Raw genomic sequence first — 21091 nt, forward strand, 5'->3', positions numbered from 1 at the left:
GGGACAATGCTCACTTGGCTCACTTTTTCACAACAGCATTCTACCATTTGAGCCATACACCTCAAACCCAACCTCTTGTTGCTTAATTAATTGTAGTTTATAAAGAAAAATTAGAAGTTAATTGAATTTCAGTCATTTAGCACACTAGCAGGTCTTATGGAAACCACTAGTTCAGCCCTATACAACCACATAGTTCCCTTATCTAGTTTCATAATGTGATAGAAATACTCCTAGTAACTTAGAGATACAAAGATAGAACCTCTTTGTAGCATGTACAAATTAACAAGCAAAAGTATATGAACTAATATGCTTATTAATCAGATTTTCAATATAAGTGATCTAAAGGATCATTGCATATCTAAACTCAGTTTTCCAAGAATCTTGGACATTTTTCAAGGTTAACACACTATAAAATCGCATCACTATTATCAGAAAAATGATTCAATTTCCTTCAACATAAATTAAGATTTTTTTATAATCTTATACACTTATTATGGTAATTCATCAGAATCCTGTAAAAGTTTAGAAAAAACATCCTGAAGGAGCATAAAAATGTATGCTTGTATTACGTTTAACACTGATAAATCAGAAAAGACATACTTGTTTACATTAAACTAAAACTCTGAGTTTTTACTTGCTAAAGATTTACATAAATTATGTAAATCTGAATTCTTAAAAAATTTTATATTCACTTCTAAGGGCACATATGCTTTTAAGCTAGCATACTTGGAGTATTCAGTAGTTCCGTGGCTCCGTTTTAATATTTTAGGAAATTTTATGTTTTATTTAATTTACATAAGCAATTACTTATCTAGGTATGCCAATATAAGATCCTTTAGTTAAGAGGCTTTATAAACTAATACATCAGTGCCATCAAGGTGTAAGGACTTCTGAATTAGACCCAGAGATACATAGGCACAGAGCAGAGCTTCCAACTTGAATCCTGTGATTTCAGTCATGGGTCAAATTTTAACACAAAATCAGAAAACTTCCTCAGTCTAGATTTCAAATAAATGCTCTCTTTCCAAATGACATGAAATGCTTAATAGATTTTTAACTTAAATAAACTAAATAACTGTCGAGTGAAGAAGATGGACAAGCCAGACTCTTTGTTGCTTCTCACCAAATGAGGACCCAATTTTTATAAACCATGAATGCATTTAGAGATCTCCAAATATTCAGACCCCCAAATTTTAGAGCTCTCCAGATGTTCAGGCCCTAAAATGAAATTCCCAACCATTTCTCCCAATCATGTGAAATAAGATAATGCCATAAATTAATGAATTAAAACAAGACAGAAACACCAAGTGAGTAGAGAGACAATTAAAACTTTGAAAATCCTGTTGCACTCTGGATTCACCTAACAGAGCCAAGAGAAGATGCTCTTGGCCTTTTACTGTGTATGAGATGTACTTCTCTGTCTCAGTTGTCTACCTAACTCAGACACATGAATCTGTGGGGAATCTTCCCATATGTTCCAAAGTGATTTAAAGATATTTTCTGAAAAGGGCAAAATTATGTCATTCATGTACATGAAAATCTATCTATGTTATTTATTCATGAGGGAAAGGACAGATGTTATAGCCAGTTTAAAAGAGAACAAATGAATGATGATGAATATTGAAATAAGTATGTGATTAGAAACAGCTCTCATTTTAGCATATTTTGTGAGGACAGACAATTGAACTTCCACAGGACAATGAGTTTTGTATGTATGCTAATGACCTGACAGTCTGTAATCTAGATGGCAAGCAACAAGGTCTGTGAGAACTACAGAAAATGTATAGCCTGTAAATTGTGGAGATGACAGTGTACAATTCAGCATACTTAGTGACATATCGCACTCCAGGAATAATTGGGGATGCTTGGGTTCTAGAGCCTGGAAGATGTCCTCACAAACTTATCCACTGACAAAGCTACTTCCCAGTTTAGTGAGCTCTGTACTGTTGCCATCAGTAAATGCTATCAGAGACTTTAAATCTGTGAGTGTGCTTTGAACTCTTCTCAGTTCAGAATTTTTAGCTGGACCATCAAAGAGATACACATAAATATTTTGAAGATTTTCTATTGAAGTAGGAATGGATATATAGGCTGTAGAGCTTAATTTGGGACAAATACCAGGCACTGGACCACTCTTAACCACATGTCCATGTAGACATAGTGAAAGATTCTGTGCATTGCTGATATCCTTCCTCAAGCATGTGTGTATGCACACAATGAATTATTTCTCTTCTTTAAAGAAGGAGGACGGATACCAGTTAATAAAAAGGCACATAGTATTTGTCACACTAAAGCACAGGAAGTTTAAGGACCAAAGCCAAAACCAAGACCAAATTTTGAGTGTTTGACTAACATTGCTTCTCAAGGACTTAGATAATGTTAGAGGTCACTGTATTTGACTTTTTTCCCAGCTCCAGTGACTCAGGCCTGTAATACTAGTTACTCTAGAGGCTGAGATCTGAAGATTATGGTTTGAAGCCAGCCTATGTAGACAAATCCCCAAGACTTTTGGTGTAGCTCAAGTGTTAAGAGTAACAGCCTTGAGCAGAAAAGGCTGGATAAGAGCATCAAGCCCTGAGCTCAAGCTCTTGTACTCACACACAGGTGTGCATGTGCACACTCATACGAAATATCATATTTGGTGAAGCACTCTTGTTACTAGAAAATTCTTTCTTATATAATAAAAAATGTCAAGTAAGACTTTCCTTTTCCTTCAAAAATTACATCAGTTTCAGAGCCCTTTCAGGATTCCACAAGACTGACATATTACCCTTACCATAATTATTTCCCACACCTCAAGTTTCAGATTCTGTGAGGAAATACCTTGGAAGGAGTGAATTGAATAGAATAAGAACATCTCTCATCTTTGTATTCATGATGACAAGTTATTCTTTTCCTAGAAGTCATTTAAAGTAAGATTTCAATATGAAGAGTGGTAACATCAAAATATCTAAGAATTTCATTCATGGGTTGTTGCTAAGCTAGAGTGATTTTGCTTAAGCTTGATCAATCGTACCCAGTTATCTTGTGGGCCGATTGGGAATGAGTGCTTTAGCATGGCCGTGCCTGAAATGGCTGTCCTCTATGTGGGCTAGCCTGGTTGTGGCATGGCTCTGAGAGGCCCAAAGCATGGAAGCCTGCCAAGTTTCTTTGGTCTACACTCAGAATAGGGGCACCATCACTTGTTCAATATTCTATTTCCACAAAGCACAAACTGAGTGGATATTGAAAAAATCCTTTTCATGATAATACCTGCACTGAATTAACATTAGAATATTTTCATTTTTATTACATAGAATACAGCCTCATTTAATTATTGATAGTTAGACTTGAATTTTCAAAAGAAAATTTCATGAAAGAAATACTAGCTGGGTGCAGGTGGTGCACACCCATAATCCCAGCTACTCAGAAGGCTGAGCTCTGAAGATTGCTTTTGGAAGCAAGCCCAGGAAGGAAAGGCTATGAGATTCTTATCTTCAATAAACTATCAAAAAGCTGGAAGTGGAGCCGTGGCCCAAGTGGCAGAGCCTTGAGCAAAAAAAAAAGCTCAGGGCTAGTACCTAGACCCTGACTTCAAGCCCCAGGACCAGCACACAAAAAAAGAAATACTAATATATCCACTACCCCTTGCCACTTGGATATCTCTTAAATATTCACAAACAGCTATCTTGTCTCTATTACTTTTCTGTTCTCCAGATCTTCCAGTCATTTCTTCAGTAGCATACTGCATTGACTTCACTATCAAGGCTATTGTGCCTGAAGTACTATACAGCAAGTACTGTAAAATCTGACCTCACCTTTTTCATAAATCGCCATAATCATAATTGAATGGGATATGGCAAAGCAAAAAAGCATTTAGGGGTATGTTTTATTTTCTCTTGACCCAGAACCCTGTGATTTTATTTATGTACCCCAAGGTGGTAGCTTTTGGAGAAGCTGTGTCACAATTGGTTTATATTGAAGGATGGTCTAGTAAATTCTCCCAAACCTAGCCAGGTGCTGGTTGTTCATGCCTGTAATCCTAGCTACTTAGGAGACTGGGATCTGAGAATTGTAGCTTGAAGCCAGCCCTGATAGGAAAGTTCATGAGATTCTTATCTCTTATTAACCACCAAAAATCTATAAGTGGAGCTGTGGCTCAAGTGCTTTAGTGCCAGCTTGGAGCAACAAAAGCTAAGAGACAGCACCCAGGCACTGAGTTCAAGCCCTAATACCAGAAAAAACTCTCCCAAACCCAAGACTTCTTATCTTATACTAAGACCATAGTAACTGTTTATTATTTAAGTAATGCATAAAACATAAAACTCTACACGTTTGTGGGATATCATGCGATATTCCATGCAAGTATACATCATATAATATTCATATCACAGCCAACATATTTATCCTAAAATACTTGTCCTTTTTTGCATTTTAAAATTGTTATTAGTAAGTACTTGTACAAAGGGGTTATAATTCAATAAATCAGATTATGACTGCAATACTTCTTGGCCAGTGTCACACCTTCCATCATTCTCCACATTTTCTCCGTTTCCTCCCTACTCACAGCACTTACCATTTCTTATGGTAAAAACACTCAAAATCTTTTTCTTCTTGCATTTTCAAATAGCTCTTATGTTAGCTATACTTACCCTGCTATGCAGTAAGACACTAGAACTTACTATTCCTATCGACTGTAATTTGGTTTATAAACTGTGGCCCATCTTTCCCCATCCCTTCCTCCCACTCTATTCTTCCCCAACTTCTGCTAACCCTTCTGAGAGATAGATTTTTCGTAGATTCCACATAGGTACCTGTGGTACTTGTCTTTTTGTGTCTGGCTTATGTTACTTAAAAATATCCAGTTTTATCTGTGTTACCATAAATTATAGGATATTATAAATGAATAATATTTCATTGCATGTATGTATTCCATTTTCTTCATATATTCATCAGTTGACAAACTTTAAGATTGTTTTCATGTTTTTACTATTGTGAATAGTACTAAAATGAACTAAGACTTCAGATTTCTCTTCTACATATTGATTGCATTTCTTTTGGATATATTCCCAGTAGTGGGATTTCTAGATCACATAATAATTCTATTATTTATTTATTTTTGTCAGTCATGGGGCTTGAACTCTGGGCCTGGGCGCTGTCCCTGAGCTCTTCATCTCAAGGCAAGTGCTCTACCACTCGAGCCACAGAGCTACTTCTGGGTTTTTTGGGGGGGGGTTGATGGTTTATTGGAGATAAGAGTCTCACAAACTTTTTTTTTGAGGCACTTCAATACTGTTTTCTATCATAGCTGTACTAATTCATGGCATTTTTAAATATCTAATGGGAGGACTTGATATTATTCTTGGTATATTTCTCCTATTTATGGTAATTCAAGCCCAAGGTAGCAGTCTGTTGAGATAAAGTTTTGGAATTTTAGGATTTCTTCCCAGATTTGGCCCAGCTATCAGTTTTGTCTTAATGCTATAGTTGACAACTGTGACACTAGAAAAGCCCAAAGACCACAGTCTTGCTCTCTCCTTGAAATATATTAACCTGAAGAGTATAAGACAGATCGCTAAGCCAATTGTGAACCCATTTATCTGTACTTATATTAGCATATTCCCCTTATTTCTCTGATTTATCCCTGAGGATATCAGGAGTGTTTTTATTTAAGGTTTTTTTTTTGTTTACTGGAGGCCTTCCTGATAACCACATAGCAATAGCTACAATATCCACTTAATTATTAATTACAGAAAGTTTTATAAATTTATTCAAAATGTTGGTACTGTGACATTAAATAAGCTAGAGAATAACATAACAAGAACATACTTTTTGCTTACTTTGTTAAATTTTCACATATCAGGTTGCTTTCAAAGTATCTCCTTCCTAAGAAATAGTTACTTGCTTAGAATTATAGCTGTTACTTCGCTTAAATGCTGTGGACCTAAGTATGGTGATTTTGACTGATGGTCTATTCTGCCACTGACTAGATGTGTGACTAAGCTAACTTCATAGATATTTTGTCTCCTCATCTAAAACGGAATATATCAACACAGATTCACAGGATTGTTGGAGGAATTAAAGGAGATGTCCTGGCAACTTTAGTATGTGGCACAGGCAAGTAAGATGCTCACTAGAGATGAGTTGGCCATATTATTAATCTTTTATTTATGTGGTGCCCCCATTTAAAGTCACAGCATTAGACAATGAATCTGTAAGGAATATGTACCTACATTCATAGTACTGGTAATTTTGGTGGATTTCAATGCTTTTTAACCCTAAAAATGTGATTAAAGTGAACTTAGATTCTGTATTTGCCTCCTTCTTTGGGCTTAATATGAAACAGCGATGGATTTTTTTTGTGAAAAGGTTTTTGATAATTTTTGAAAAAGTTGACTGACATCTTAAGATTTTTAATCTCATCCTCTATCACTTCTGGTAAATTGCATTTTTTCCAGCAATTTGCCTATTTCACCTAAGTAGCTCAATTTGTTGACAAAATCATTAACAACGTTTCCTTGCACATTTCATATCTGTAGGACTATAATGATATCTTCCCTTCTTTCATTTATGATATTAGTAACTCATATTTTACCTTTACTTTCCTGATCACTCAGGTGTGGAAGTTATCAGTTTTTTTGGAGCTTTTCAAGAAATACCTTTTATGATAACAGGCATGCATTATACTTTGATGATTGGCCCCACATTTGGGCTTTTACATAAATTATACCCTTCATGCATTACTCTAAACATCTTTTTTTAACGCTCTAAGTGTATATATGATAATACCTTGTGTCATATCAGACATGTAGACATACTATTTCACAAATGAACCATGCTCATTTGAACCCTGTGCAACCAAAGATCACCCTGGCTGCCAAGCAGGAGCATGAAAGGCTGAATAATGGGTGAGGGATCACAGGTGGGAAGGTTTAGACTAACTAACATAGCTGTAATTTTTTCAGTGTTTTTTCCAGTGCAGGGGATGGAACCCAGTTGTGCATACTAGGCAAGAGCCCTACTACCAAGTTACACCCACGGCCATCCCATAGATGTAGTAAAGGCAATTATAGTCATTGGTGTTACAAGTCTCCCTCATTAAGGCTGATTCTGCAGTTAATCAGCATGTGCAAGACTAAGAAAGAAGACTTAGAGAGCCAATCCTTACATTTCCACACATAAGTAGTTTTTACTGCTTGTTTCAGATTAGAAGCTATTTCTGGCATTTCTAATTGGGCCTCAAGAGAGCTAACAGTAATATAGACTCAATAAGCAGAATAGAATTGATTTTTTCCTAAGAAAAATATGAAACATACAACCAGTGATTCTTATACTAGAGTTATTAGAATGATACATCCTATACATTATGTTTAGAAAAAAAACTAAGAATAAAATGTGTGCCTTTATTATCTCTGGAAATTGGTGACTATGAGATAAATTTAAGTTCATGCTATTGTCATCTGATTATGTGAATGTTTTCTGAGTTGATCTCGTACATGTAGACTGGGACCCAAATAGCAAGGTTAATTAAAGCAAAGGTCTGTGGGTTAATAAGCACACAGTGGTAAGTATTTAGAAAGAATGATAGAAGCTCTAATATCAAAGTTTTTTTTATTAAGTTATGAGTTTTTGAATTATTTTATTTAATACTTATTTTAAAAAGATGATACCTTGAACAGTGAATTTGTTAACCCATTTATTTATTTTTTAATAAGTTTTTTACTGTGAAAATACTGTACAGAGGGGTTACAGTTACATGAGCAAGGTAATGAGTACATTTTATTTTTGGTTGGCCATGGGGCTTGAACTCTGGGCCTGGGCACTGTCCCTCAGCTCTTCAGCTCAAGGCGAGCGCTCTACCGCTTGAACCACAGCGCCAAGTTTTCTAGTGGTTTATTGGAAATGAGTCTCAGGGACTTTTCTGCCGGGGCTGGCTTTGAACCGTGATCCTCAGATCTCCGCCTCCTGAGTAGCTAGGATTAAAGGCATGAGCCACCGGCACCTGGCTGAGTACATTTCTTATCCAGCGTTGTTGCTGCCTCCTTTGTTTTTCCCCTACCATCCCGTCCTTCCCACCTCCTCAACTACACCCCCCACCTCCCCACCCCCGCCTAAATTGTAAAGTTTGTTTTTCAACATAGTTTCTTGTATATCTCATTGTTGCAATGGGTCAATCTGTATCCCTATTATTTCTTGTATTTCTTTTCTTTTCTTTTTCTTTTTTTGGTCATGGGGCTTAAACTCTGGGCCTGGGTCCTGTCCCTAAGCTCTTCAGCTTAAAGTGAGTGCTCTATCACTTGAGCCACAGCACCACTTCAATTTCTTGTATTTCTAGGTAAGCCTTAAGAAACAGAACCATTTGCCAAATTTGCCATGAAACTCAGTTGAACAGTTTAAAAGGAAGGAATAGATATTTCTGGACATTTGATTCTTTGGTGATCCTGAGGCAACCCAAACCAGTATTTTGCTTGTGTAATTTTCATTTTTTACTCTTGAAAATCTTTGTGTGTGGGGGGGTGAGTCTTGGGGCATGAACTCAGGGCCTGGACACTGTCCCTGAGCTTTTTTTTTATGAAAGGTTAGCGCTGTACCATTGAGTTATAGCTCCACTTCTAGCTTATTTGTTCCTTAATTGGCGATAAGAGTCTCATCTACTTTCCTGCCTGAGCTGGCTTTGGACCACAATCCTAGATTTTAACCTTCTGAGTAGCTAGAGTTACAGGCATTAGCCACTGGTGCTTGGCTCTGAAAATCTTTTTAAAGACATAACTATTATCTTTCTACCCCTTTTTGATGAAGTTCACGCAAATATTAGAAATAATTTCAGAGATTGGGAGTAATGCACCATTTTCATATATTTCTAGATTTTATTGGTAAATGAAAAAGACATGAAATACCAGTTTGCCTGTAGTTTATTTTTCTCTTTAGTAATAAATCCTTGTTAAGTTATTAAGTAAATATTTGATTAGCAAGTAAAAGGCCTTTACTTCAAACCCCAATATCTTCAAGTCAAAAAAAAAACAACAACCAAAACTGTGAGTCAAAATAAAATAAACTTTTCCTTCTCTAAAGTTAATTATTTCACGTATTTTCTTATGGCATGCAATGCTGGTTAACACACCTACTATGTGCCAGACACTGTATTTGTGCCAGCACCACTTCCAGTTTTCTGGTGGTTTATCGGAGGTAAGAGTCTCATGGACTTTCCTGTCCAGTCTGGCTTTGAACTGCGATCCTCAGAACTCTGCCTCCTGAGTAGCTAGGATTACAAGTGTGAGCCCTGGCACCTGGCCACTTGTATCTTTTATATTCTACTTATTTCTATACATGTTCATGTTGCCCACAATCATATATACATATAAGTCTCTACAGTAAGGAAAAGAGAGCAAAGCATTTGCAAAGAAGGAAGGAAAGAGAGATAATAGGGAGAAATATATTGATGAATATTGTAGAAGTTGAAAATATAGTGGTGTTAAGGATGTGTGAGTGTGTGGTCTAAGTGTTGCCAAAAAGAAAATACAAGTGACTATTTTAGTCATAGAGGATCTGTGGCTGTGCCTGATTATTTACTAAGTTCACTGTGCATAGGAAACTGTATTTTAATAGTTTGCTATGTCTTAGCATAGGCTGTGGATCTGGAGCAGAATAGAGAACTTCTTTCTGCCTTGGGGTAATGGGTGGCTATGAGTTAACCTGCACGAGGGCCCCTCTCAAGTCTAGGTACTTTGTCTGGCTATCAAAGTCAAAGGGTTTACTAGTCTAGTTCAACTCTCTGATTCTCCTTTCTCACTGCCTGAAGCAGGATGATAAGGAAGGAGGGGGACAAGTTGGCAGGGCAGATAGATGGGTCTGCCCCTACCCTGCTTCTTTCTGCTCATTGATTGTGTTCTCAGAGGTGATTCTCAGAAAATAGCTTTAGCATAGTGAGGCTTATATACTCTCATGTGCCTCACCAGTATGATTTGAAGATATCTTTAGATTTTGAATGCTCATATATGAGAAGGCAAACAGGAAACGTGAGTTCAGAGGAAGCAATTTAAAAAATCCCCAAAATAATCTGGGGGAATTTCTCCATACCTCATGGAGAAATTGTGAGTGGAGTAGACTCCTTCTTGCCTCCCATTGATAAAAGAGATCCTTAAATAATGAATTGAGGGGTTAGAGGTGTGGCTCAGTAGAATGCCAGACAATAAGTGAAACTGGCAAGTACTAAGTTTGAGTCCCGGTTTCAGACAAAAAAATAGTGGATTAACCTTACTTCTATGAAAATAGACCTAATTATATTTACCCAGACAGAAAGTCCTAAGGATTAAACCCAAAATTCCAGAGCAAGACTTCTTAGGATTGACTCTCAGTTCTGCTAAGTGAGTGATCTTTGAAAAAGTTATTTAACACATGTCTCTGTCCTCATTGGTAGTATGAGGATATTAATATTATCTGTTTTATAGCATTGTTATTCTATCAAGTGATTATTGCCTATAAAATTCTTAGAATAATCTGTTGGCATGAAATAAGCAAATTAAAAAGGTGAGCTGGGGAGTATCTTCTCATCTAGATCCTTAGACAAAAAAATTCGTATATCTGGGGGGAAAAGGTGCAAACTCACATAAGAACTGAGGGGAATTGTCAGGTGCCAGTGGCTCACGCCTGTAATCCTAGCTACTCAGGAGGCTAAGATCTGAGTATCATGGTTCAAAGCCAGCCCAGGCAGAAAACTCTGTGAGACTTCTTTTTGTTGGTCGTGGGGCTTGAACTCTGGGCCTGAACGCTCAGCTCTTCAGTTCAAGGCTAGCACTCTACCACTTGAGCTACAGTGCCACTTCTGAAGACTATCTCAAATAAACTACCAAAACCAGAAGTGGTACTGTGGCTCAAGTGGTAGAGTGCTTGCCTTGAGCTGAAGAGCTGAGGGACAATGCCCAGTCCCAGAGTTCAAGACCCACAACTGACAAAAAAAAATTACTTAAGGGAGTGGAGAATATATTCACATCATGTGGGTTTTGAATAATGAGCCAAGATATTTGCTCTCATAGTTGTGAGACTTCAACAAAGTATAAATATTTTGAGAAAAGTTTTCAATTTTGGACTGAACATCTGATAAACAGGAAGATGTTCAAGAGAGACTTTGTAGGAGTAGTATCTTAGTCACAAAGACTTGGAGAAAGTTTTTATGACACTAAGGTGTTTTTTACATTTGTAGAGTGAATTTGTCTCTAGTTATCTAAGTGGGGGGGGTTATGCTGTTCATTTTCTACTTGATATTTTGCCAGGATGAAAAAGACTACAGCTCTACAAAATCGTTGTAATAATGAAATAGAGTAGGTCTTTTGTTTTTAAAGATGCAATCTTAAACCTGATGCCAGTGGCTCACACCTATAATCCTAGCAAATCAGCAGGCTGAGATCTGAGGGTCACGGTTCAAAGCCAGCCCAGGCAGGAAAGTCCATTGGACTCTTATCTCCAATTGACCACCAGAAAACCAGAAGTGGTGCTGTGGTTTGAAGTAGTAGAGAGCTAGCCTTGAGCCAAAAGTTCAGAGAGAGTACCCAGACCCTGAGTTCAAGCCCCACCACCACCACCGATAAAATAAAATCTAATAAAGATTTTTCAGTGGCAACTAAGTATAACAATGGATTCAGGGTTTTTTTTACTAGATATTTTATTGAGGTTTAAAATGCATACAGATTATAATCATAAGGGCAATGCTTGATTAATTATCAGAGTGAACACTCTGTTTTGGTTGAGAAAGAAAAGAATACCCACACCCTTAGAAAGCATTTCTTTGTGCCTCCTTTCAGGCATTTTCCTTACCATTCTGCCCCAAATGGTAACAGGTAAGCAGAAGGCAGACTTTTTTATTATTTATGGTACTGGAGTTTGAACTCAGGGCCTTATGCTCACTCAGCTTGTTTGCTTGTATGGCATTCTGCCACATGAACCATCGCTAAGGCCTTACTTTTTGCTGTTTATTCTGGAGACAAGGTCTCATGTATTTTTCTTACGGGGTGGCTTCAAACTGCCAACCTATGGAACTTAGCCTCCTAAGTATTTCAGCCACTTTGGAAGCCAGACTTTTTTTTTTTTTTTGTCAGTCGTGGGGCCTGAACTCTGGGCTTAGGCGCTGGCTCTCAGCTCTTCAGCTCAAGGCTAGCACTCTACCACTTGAGCCACAGCACCACTTCTGGCTTTTTCTGCTTATGTGGTGCTGAGGAATCGAACCCAGGGCCTCATGCATGCAAGGCAAGCACTCTACTACTGACCTACCTTCCCAGCCCTGACAGCAGACTTTTAACACTACAGATTCAAAACTACAGATTAAAATATCTAATTTTAAAATATATATTCTAGAACACTAGTATTTGATGGTCAGTGTATTGAACTTAATGGAATTTACAAAAACACATTTACATGTAAATAGAAATAACCAGACAATTTGTAATTGAGCTCCAGTCATCATCAGAGTCTGAATCTTATTTCTTTCCTTGAATAGTTTTCTTTGACATCTTTGTGAAGTTTGTCCCAAATTTCTTTTGGCTCTGATGTTGGCTCCATTGAATTTCCACTGTAATTAAGAATATCAGAACGGCCAAGCCTCCATTCTAAAGTTTCTTTTTTTAATAAGTTTTTTATTGTGAAAATGCTGTATAGAGGGGTTACAGTTACATGAGCAAGGTAATGAGTACATTTCCTATCAAGCATTGTTGCCTCCTCCTTTGTTTTCCCCCTACCATCCCTCATTCTAAAGTTTCTGTGGTGAAGTCATCTGTATTTCCTAGGTCAGGAAATCCAACCACATAATCTTATGTCTTCCTGTCTTTTACCAGTGCTAGTTGTGGGAATGACTTTGATATGCAGTCTCTCCCAAAGGAAAGGTGCTTTTTTCTACTTTCAGCTTTAAAAATTCGGTCTCAAGATGTTTCTTGGACAGTATCACCAAATGTCTGTCTAGTATTTTGCACCTGAATGTAGAGTCTCTGTAGAAATGGCAGTGTTTTTTTCTCTTTGACTTCTTGAAAAAAGTCTCACTAGGTATTTCTCTGTATTCACCATGTTCTTTAGAAAGCCATTCTTGTTTCTGTTGGAGGGTCATACTTGTTATCCTGGCTACTCAGGAGACTGAGATCTGAGGATCATGGTTTCAAGCCAGCCCAGGCAGAGAAACTGAAGAGATTCTTATCTCCAATTATCCAATAAAAAAAAAGCTGGAACTAAATGTGTGGCTTAAATAGTAGAACACCAGCCTCAAAAAAATATAAGCAAAAGTTACAGGCCCTGAGTTCAGGCTCCAGTACTAGCACAAAAATAGGATTAAATTTAAAAAAACATTGAATTGTAAATGCCCTCTTGATCCTGATTTGCACATTTTTGTGTCACCATATTTCCATATGCAACAATTTCCCATGGATCTGAAGTACTATCTTTAATATCTCTTTTGGAGCAGATCTGTTAGTGACACATTCCCTCATCTCATTTTTGTTTTCCCAGAAAATGGCGTTCTTTCCCCGTCATCTTTGGATGTGGATTGTGTGTGTTAGAGGTTATTTACTTCCTACTTCATGTATATCATTCCTTTGTTTTCAAGGTTTCATCGTTTCTGTAATTGCTATTGAAATATGCTGTCAGCTACTGTTGTTCCTTTGAAGTTAATATATATTCATATATATTTGCTTGTTTCTTATTGATTTTAAAAGCCCTCTCTTTGTCTTTGATGTTCAGTAACTTTAATATGATATGCTTAAAGATTTTGTTTGTATTCATCCTACCTGCTATTACAGTTGTTTTTGAATTTTTGGTTTGATATTTTAGCAATATAAGAAATTTCCAACTTCCATTGCTTGAAGTATTGCTTTACTTTGAAATCTCTGTTTCTTTCAATTTCTTTCTTGTTCTCTCTCTGTTTCTCTCTCTTCTCTCATGCTATCATTTTCACTGGTCTTTCATGCTTTTTGTTTTTCCACTTGAGTATTTCCTTCTGACTTTTCTTCTCATTGGTATTATCTTTATAGTTCTCTCTAATCTTCTATTAAGCCCGTCTGTTGATTTCTTAATTGTGTATTTTTTGATCTAGTATTTTCATTTGAATTTTAAAATAATTTTAATATCTAATAAAGTATCCATGTTACTCTATAACTCAATTCACATATTATAGTTTTTAAATATATATTAAAATTCGAAAATCTGTATATAGGTCTCTTTATTGTCTGTTTTTTCTTGGATTTCAATAGTATTTTGTTTTTGTTGTTGGAATAATCTATCATATCTAATTCACTAACAGATAATTTTCTGAGTAAAGGAGACATGATTGAGACTCTGGATGAAGTCACTTCCTCCCAGAACATTTCACTTTTACTTATGGAAGCAATTAAATTAGATGTAGATCAAATTGTTTGAATTACAATTTGAGTTGCTTGAAATCTGTACTATAATCTTTGTGGGGGTTTAGTTCATTTCTACTCACCTTTGGTTCTAGTGTCCTTTGGGTTGCTACCAGAAAGGTTTAGGTATATAGAGGTTGAGTGTCAATATTTGCTCCCACACCCAGAAGTTTAAGAGATTGCTGAAAAGTTTTGTTTAGATTCTTAGTCTCTTAGTACCTGCTTTCATTTGGTCAAATATCTGGATGTAAAAAGTAGCTTCAAACTACTCCCTGAGGGTTTTTCTCCTACCTGAGATCTTAACCCCCAAACTACTCATTGTTTTGACAGATTTCTGATGAGATTGAACAGCTATTTGTCCAGTTCCTTGAAGGAATATTAGATAAAAACCAGATGGTCTGCTACTACCAGAATGTAAACTCTTTTTTCTTTTTGGTGTCTTGTTTTCATTTTAAATGCTTATTGCCAGCTGTACGTATAATATTTTATTCAGTAGTAGTCTGTTGAGATCTAACCTTTAAATTCTGGCAAACTTTGGGATACTTACAGAAAAATGTAAAATCTACCATGAATTTGATCCATAGTTAAGAAATAAAAGGGAGGGGCTGGCAATTTGGTTTAGCTGTAGAGTGCTTGCCTAGCATGCATGAAACCCTGGGTTAATTTCCTTAGTAGCACATAAACAGATAAAGCCAGAAGTGGTGCTGTGGCTCCAGTGGTAGAGCACTTTCCTTGAGCACAGAGATCTTAAAGACAGTGCCCAGGTCCTGAGTTCAAGCTCCAGGACCAGCAAAAAAAGAAAGAAAAGGGAGATATAAAAATGGCCAATAAACACATGAAAACATGCTGTAAATCCTCAAGTCATCAGGAAAACACAAATAAAAATCACAATTTTAAAGCCTTCTCACCAAATAAAATGACTAAAATCAAAAGTTGAATAATAAAAATGTTAATGAGAATGCAGAGAAATTGGGATCTTCATATATTGTTTTTTGTCATGTGAAATGCTACAACTGTTTTGAAAAATAGTCAGGCAGTTCCTTAGTTAAACATAAAGTTACCATATGACCTAGCAACCACTCCTAGAAAAGAAAAGTATGTGCACACTCACCTTTGTACATAGATATTTATAGCAGCATTAGTCACAATAGGTAGAACTTGAAAGCAACTTTAATGTCTAGCAACTGATGAGTGGATAAACAAAGTCTTTCATATTCATACGTTGGAATAGTGTTTGGTCATAAAAACCAAGTGAAGGACTGATACATCCAATAATTTGGATGACCCCCAAAAACACTGTGCTAAGAGGAAGAAATCAGTCATAATGTGTATGTTACATTAATATTGTTCATTTAAGAGTTCAGACTAGAGAAATCTATAGAAATGGAAAGTAGATTAGTTGCTGCTTATGGCTAGAAGAGGGATCATGCATCATTGAAGGGGTATAAGATTTCTTTGTGATGTAATCAAAATGTACAAAAATTAACAGGTGATAGTTGTAAATAATTTGTAAATAATCTAATCCTTATCATTTACTTTAAATTTATGAATTATATCTCACTAAAGCTGTTAAAGAACCCTTTGCAGTATTTGTGATAGTAACCAGGAGGATTGACTGGCAGATGGTTAAGTATAAGCACATGATGATGATATCACTAAACTTCATCAACAATTTGCTGACTAGTTGTCTGGGTCTGGGGTAGAATGAAGGCAGAATACCAATAGATTCTAGAATGAGTATTGAAGTCTAACCTCAAAGAGAAAGCTATAGAATCCAGCTAACCATAATCTTGTTAACTGTCCAGGAAAGCACAGCAGTTCCAAGATAATTTAATTTGTCTTAACTTCTGGAACAGCACTTGGCTTCCTTTTGTACTCTTGAGATCAGAGAATATTGTCTTGATGCTGTGTCCCCATTTAGCAGACCTCTTATGTACCTCAAAGAATATTTTTAGATTGGATACTGAAAAAAATCTTAAAGATGTTTTATTTTTCTCTACATGAAGAAACTTTTAAAAAGTATATTTTATTACCATTATTATCTTTAAGTAGTTGTACAAAGGAGTTAACATTCAATAATTAGCATTCTGCTTCTTTGGAATGCTAGCTACTCAGGAAGCTGAGGAAAACTAAGGATCACAGTTCAGAGCTAGACTGGGCAGGAAGTCCGTGAGACTCTGATCTCCAATTAACTACCAAAAAACCTGGAAGGAGAGCCGTGGCTCAAGTAGTAGAGCTCTAGCCTTAAGCACAAAAGCTCAAGGACCAAGGACAGCATTCAGGCCCTCAGTTTAAACCCCAGGACAAGCACACGCACACAATGTCTGCGTGAAATAGTAGGCATCTCAAGGAGATTATATTCTATTGGGGAAAAAAGTAACCCAAAGGTTTCAAATGATGATATAAAGATAAATGTGAGATCCCAGTACAGTGCCAGTTAAGTTAGATTTGAGAGAGTCATGGGAGCTTTTAGCAAAGCTGAAGGAATAAATAATGGCTGTGGAAAGAATCCCTTGATGAGGGGGCACTAAGCCTTAGAAAACAAGTGGGTTAAGCTGGGCGCCGGTGGCTCATGCCTGTAATCCTAGCTACTCAGGAGGCTAAGATCTGAGGATCTCGGTTCAAAGCCAGCCGGGGCAGGAAAGACCGCGAGACTCTTATTTCCAATAAACCACTAGAAAACCGGAAGTGGTGCTGTGGCTCAAGTGGTAGAGCTCTCACCTTGAGCTGAAGAGCTGAGGGACAGCATCAAGCCCAGAGTTCAAGCCCCATGACTGACAAAAAACAAAAAGTGGGTTTAACCAGGCAAATGAAAAGGAAGAAAGAAGATGGTTAGCATCAGAGAAACATATGATAGAACCAGAAAGGAAAAGGGGAAAATAACTTCAAGCATACAAATAACCTAGAACATCTTGTAAAAATTCAGATTCTGACTTGGGCAGCATGTGCTAGGGTACTTATAACATCAATGCCAAAGCTATTGGCCCATGAGCTACACAGAGTAGCAGGAACTTAGAGATCTATCTGGCTATGATGAGAGAAGGTAGGCACCTAGCTGATGTGGACATTTCTGGATAGGATGATTTGGACTGCTGGTGTCATGGAATGCTAGAGGGAATGTAATAGGCTATTCTTAGTGTATTAATTTTGTTCTGTGTATATTTGGTAGGATCCTTAGGGTATGAGAATTCATAACCACACTTTCAAAAGTACATCACATAAAAAAGTACATCATTAATATGTTCTGCTTGACAATGTTCCATTGAACTTGCCCCTCAGGAAAAAGTATTTTAGGCCAATTACTTTGCAGTCTACTCTGGTGATAATGTTTCTGTTTTTAAAATTTGATTAATAAGTATCCATCTTTCCTGTGAATGATATTGGTCATTGAAATCAGTGCCAAACACTAAGATAAAAGTTGATGTTATCAGTAAAATTGAGCTTTTTCCAGGTAAATCAATACCAAGGCTTCAGAGGTTTTATACTTGCCAAATACAACATTTTTTTCTGCTTATGTGGTGCTAAAGAATCGAACCCAGGGCCTCAGTCATGCAAGGCAAGCACTCTACCACTGAGCCACCTTCTCAGCCCCCAAACACAAGATTTTTTCCCTACTAATTTTGAATTAAAAAAGAAAAATATTTTATTCTGATGTATTATAAGTCAGGTTAGAAACAATATTGTTACATGGATAGAATTATATAGAAGTTCATTTTAAGAAGCTATACTAATTTAGACATTACAGTGCTGGCAAAAGAATTAAAAAAGTAGATCAGTGGAATAGAGAGCCTAGAAATAGGCACACCTAAATATAATCAACTATTTTTGATCTTCAGCAAGGAGGAAAAGGCAATATAATGGAAATTTTTGATCTTTTTAAAAATTAGTGATAGAATTCCTAGATACCTACATCAAAAAATGACTTCAATCACATCACTCTATGGTTGGGTGCTTGCTGCAAAATATCCTTTAGCCTTTTTGCTCAAGGCTAGCACTCTGGGCTAAATATGGACTGGAATGGCCAAAAACCAAATCAGAGTCAGACTCTTGGTTTCTGACTCAAATCACTGCCGCCCATCCCTCCTTGTGCAAATTTCTGGAGAATGTAGCAGCCTGTAAGAAGTGATTAAATTTCTGTTTTTAACATACAGTCTCTGCTTATGGTGGATACTTCTTGGATAATGGAACTCAAGGCCATAGTAGTTAACTGGAACATAATACCGTCTTCCAGTAAAATGGGGCACATCTTATTGCCTCCAAACTACTACTGTTTGTACACTCTTGATCAACCCATTAGCCATACATCATTTTAAACAATAAACAGCTAGAATTGAGATTCCTCAAAATGCTAAGGCCTTTCCATCCAACATAGATCAACTCTTCAGTCACAGAGTCTCACATCTTCAGATCTCTGAAAAATTTAGGAATACAAGTGAAATGAACATTTTGTAGTCAAGTTTGAAGAAACATACTTGTAGTCAAGTCAAGGAACATACTCAGAAATGTATTGTTGAGTGCCTTCAATTTGCGAGTAAGTATCAGATATGGTCTCAATTCCTTGATGCTTATAGGTCAACTGACAAAAATAAAAAGAAATAAAAAGCATACCATGTAAAAGACTACATATTCACACTGACCAAGGGAGGCGGGAAGGGAAGAGATCAGAAAAGTGTTTTAGTTTAAGTTGTCTCTGAAGCAGATTATAAGAGAATCATTTGAGTCCCTGTGTTTTAAAAGGAAAGGTGTAAGGAATAAGGGAGAAGAAAATGAGGTAGAGAAGGGAAGATAGTAAAGAGATTATAACATTAGACAAGTATCACAGTAGGAAACTAGAGGTTAAATCATACAATGAGACCCTTGGAAATGGTGCATGATACATGCCTCAGGTGTGGGGAAGCTAGGCTACTTGTATTCCAGATTGTATCAGGAATGGCTTTCAGGTACTGGGAACTCTTTCAGGGCTACAGGAATGTAGGCAGCATAGCCTATAGTTCTAGAGAAAGTCATCGGGAAGGAAATATAGGTAGTTGAAAATCAGCCTGAGCATGTAAAATGAAAGGATCCAGAACTATGTGAAGAGGACTGTCAGAGTGTCTATCTGCCACAGGAATATCCAAAGAGAGCTGAGAATTCACGTGTTCTTTTCTCTTCTCTCCCCAGGTGTGTTCATGACTTTGTCCCTGCTGTCAATTGTGTACGGAGCCTTGCGCTGCAACATCCTAGCCATCAAAATCAAATACGATGAGTACGAGGTTAAAGTAAAACCTCTAGCCTATGTCTGTATCTTCCTCTGGAGGAGCTTTGAGATTGCCATTCGTGTCATTGTTCTGGTCCTCTTTGCTTCTGTCATGAAGACCTGGGTGGTACTTGTCATACTTGTCAACTTCTTCAGCTTCTTCTTGTATCCCTGGATCCTTTTCTGGTTCAGTGGCTCTCCATTTCCCGAGAATATAGAGAAGGCCTTCAGTCGGGTGGGCACAACCATTGCACTGTGCTTCCTCACATTACTCTATGCTGGTATCAACATGTTCTGCTGGTCAGCTGTTCAGTTGAAGCTTGACAACCCTGAACTCATCAGCAAATCCCAGAATTGGTACAGGCTGCTGGTATACTACATGATGAGGTTCATTGAGAATTCCATCCTCCTGCTCCTGTGGTATCTCTTCAAGACTGACATCTACATATATGTGTGTGCACCTCTGTTGATTCTGCAGCTGCTCATTGGATACTGTGCAGCCATTCTCTTCATGCTCGTATTTTATCAGTTCTTCCACCCTTGCAAAAAGCTTTTCTCATCCAGTGTTTCTGAAAGCTTTCGGGCATGGCTCAGGTGTTTCTGCTGGGCCTGCAGGAAGCAGGAATCTTGTGAGTCAGCAGAAAAAACAGAAGTAAAGTCATCCACAGATCAAGATGAAACACCTTCTAGCAGCAAAATGAGTCCTGATCCCACTCAGACCTTGAGTGCTGATGATATATGCTCTGCTTAATGAACCTTGAAGTTTCCCAGTCCACAGGCTTTTTTTGTTTTTGAGTTCATACCTGTTCTTTGTAAGTAATGAGCCCTGCACAGGGAACAAAGCAGGACGTTAGCTGTCAACTCCTTGTGAGCTGTTGCTCTTTATAGGGCCTTTGAGTATGTGGGAACTGGGATAGAGAAACCTGAAATTGAAGGGGTGAAGAGATGAATTGGTATTCTAACCACAGTTCACAAGTAACCATGGTACATTCTTGTGATTCTTAAGTTTTGTTTTTTTTGTTGTTTTTTTCACTCACTCCTAAAGTCTGAACTGGGTTGTTTAGATCCATCAGGCAGAATGTGAAGAGCTTACTAATTTTATAGTTTTCTGGACTATTAGTCTAGTAACCTGATGAATTTTTATCCCTGAACATCATTTTCATCGAAGTATCATCCTGTTGACCAGAGAAAGTTATTGGAGTTCTGCTATCAGCAACATCATTCTTGTCACTGCTTACAAAGAGGACTGCTCAAATTTGATTTTTAAATAAACATATGTTCTATTTTCATCTTGTTATGTCTTTTTGTACATAGCCAACTGTAGTTATCGTGGCATGCTATCTGGAATTGATTTGGAGACTATTTCCTGGGATCCATAGCTGTAAAATTGAATTTTAAATGTAGTTAAAGAAGCCCTAGAATTTTGATAGGCGTGCTCCTCCTGTATGGTGAAGAAATTTAGAACAAGAGAATTGTTACTGATATGACTGAAGGTAATATA

At 37.2% G+C, this 21091-nt stretch overlaps 1 protein-coding gene and 1 pseudogene across 1 annotated transcript in view; one reads left to right on the plus strand and one right to left on the minus strand.

Moving 5' to 3' along the window:
- Xk (X-linked Kx blood group) overlaps nucleotides 1-20829 on the plus strand; it is a 39254-nt gene extending 18425 nt beyond the window's left edge. The window contains exon 3 of the mRNA XM_013026748.1: nucleotides 19515-20829. Coding sequence (XP_012882202.1) covers nucleotides 19515-20341 — 827 coding nt within the window. The 3' untranslated portion in view covers nucleotides 20342-20829. The remainder of the gene's footprint in view (nucleotides 1-19514) is intronic.
- Nucleotides 12384-13069, minus strand: LOC105993436 (annotated as a pseudogene).
- Nucleotides 20830-21091: the final 262 nt, after the last annotated feature.

This window comes from Dipodomys ordii, unplaced genomic scaffold (genome assembly GCF_000151885.1).
Source record: "Dipodomys ordii isolate 6190 unplaced genomic scaffold, Dord_2.0 Scaffold96, whole genome shotgun sequence".
NCBI classification, from domain to species: domain Eukaryota; kingdom Metazoa; phylum Chordata; class Mammalia; order Rodentia; family Heteromyidae; genus Dipodomys; species Dipodomys ordii.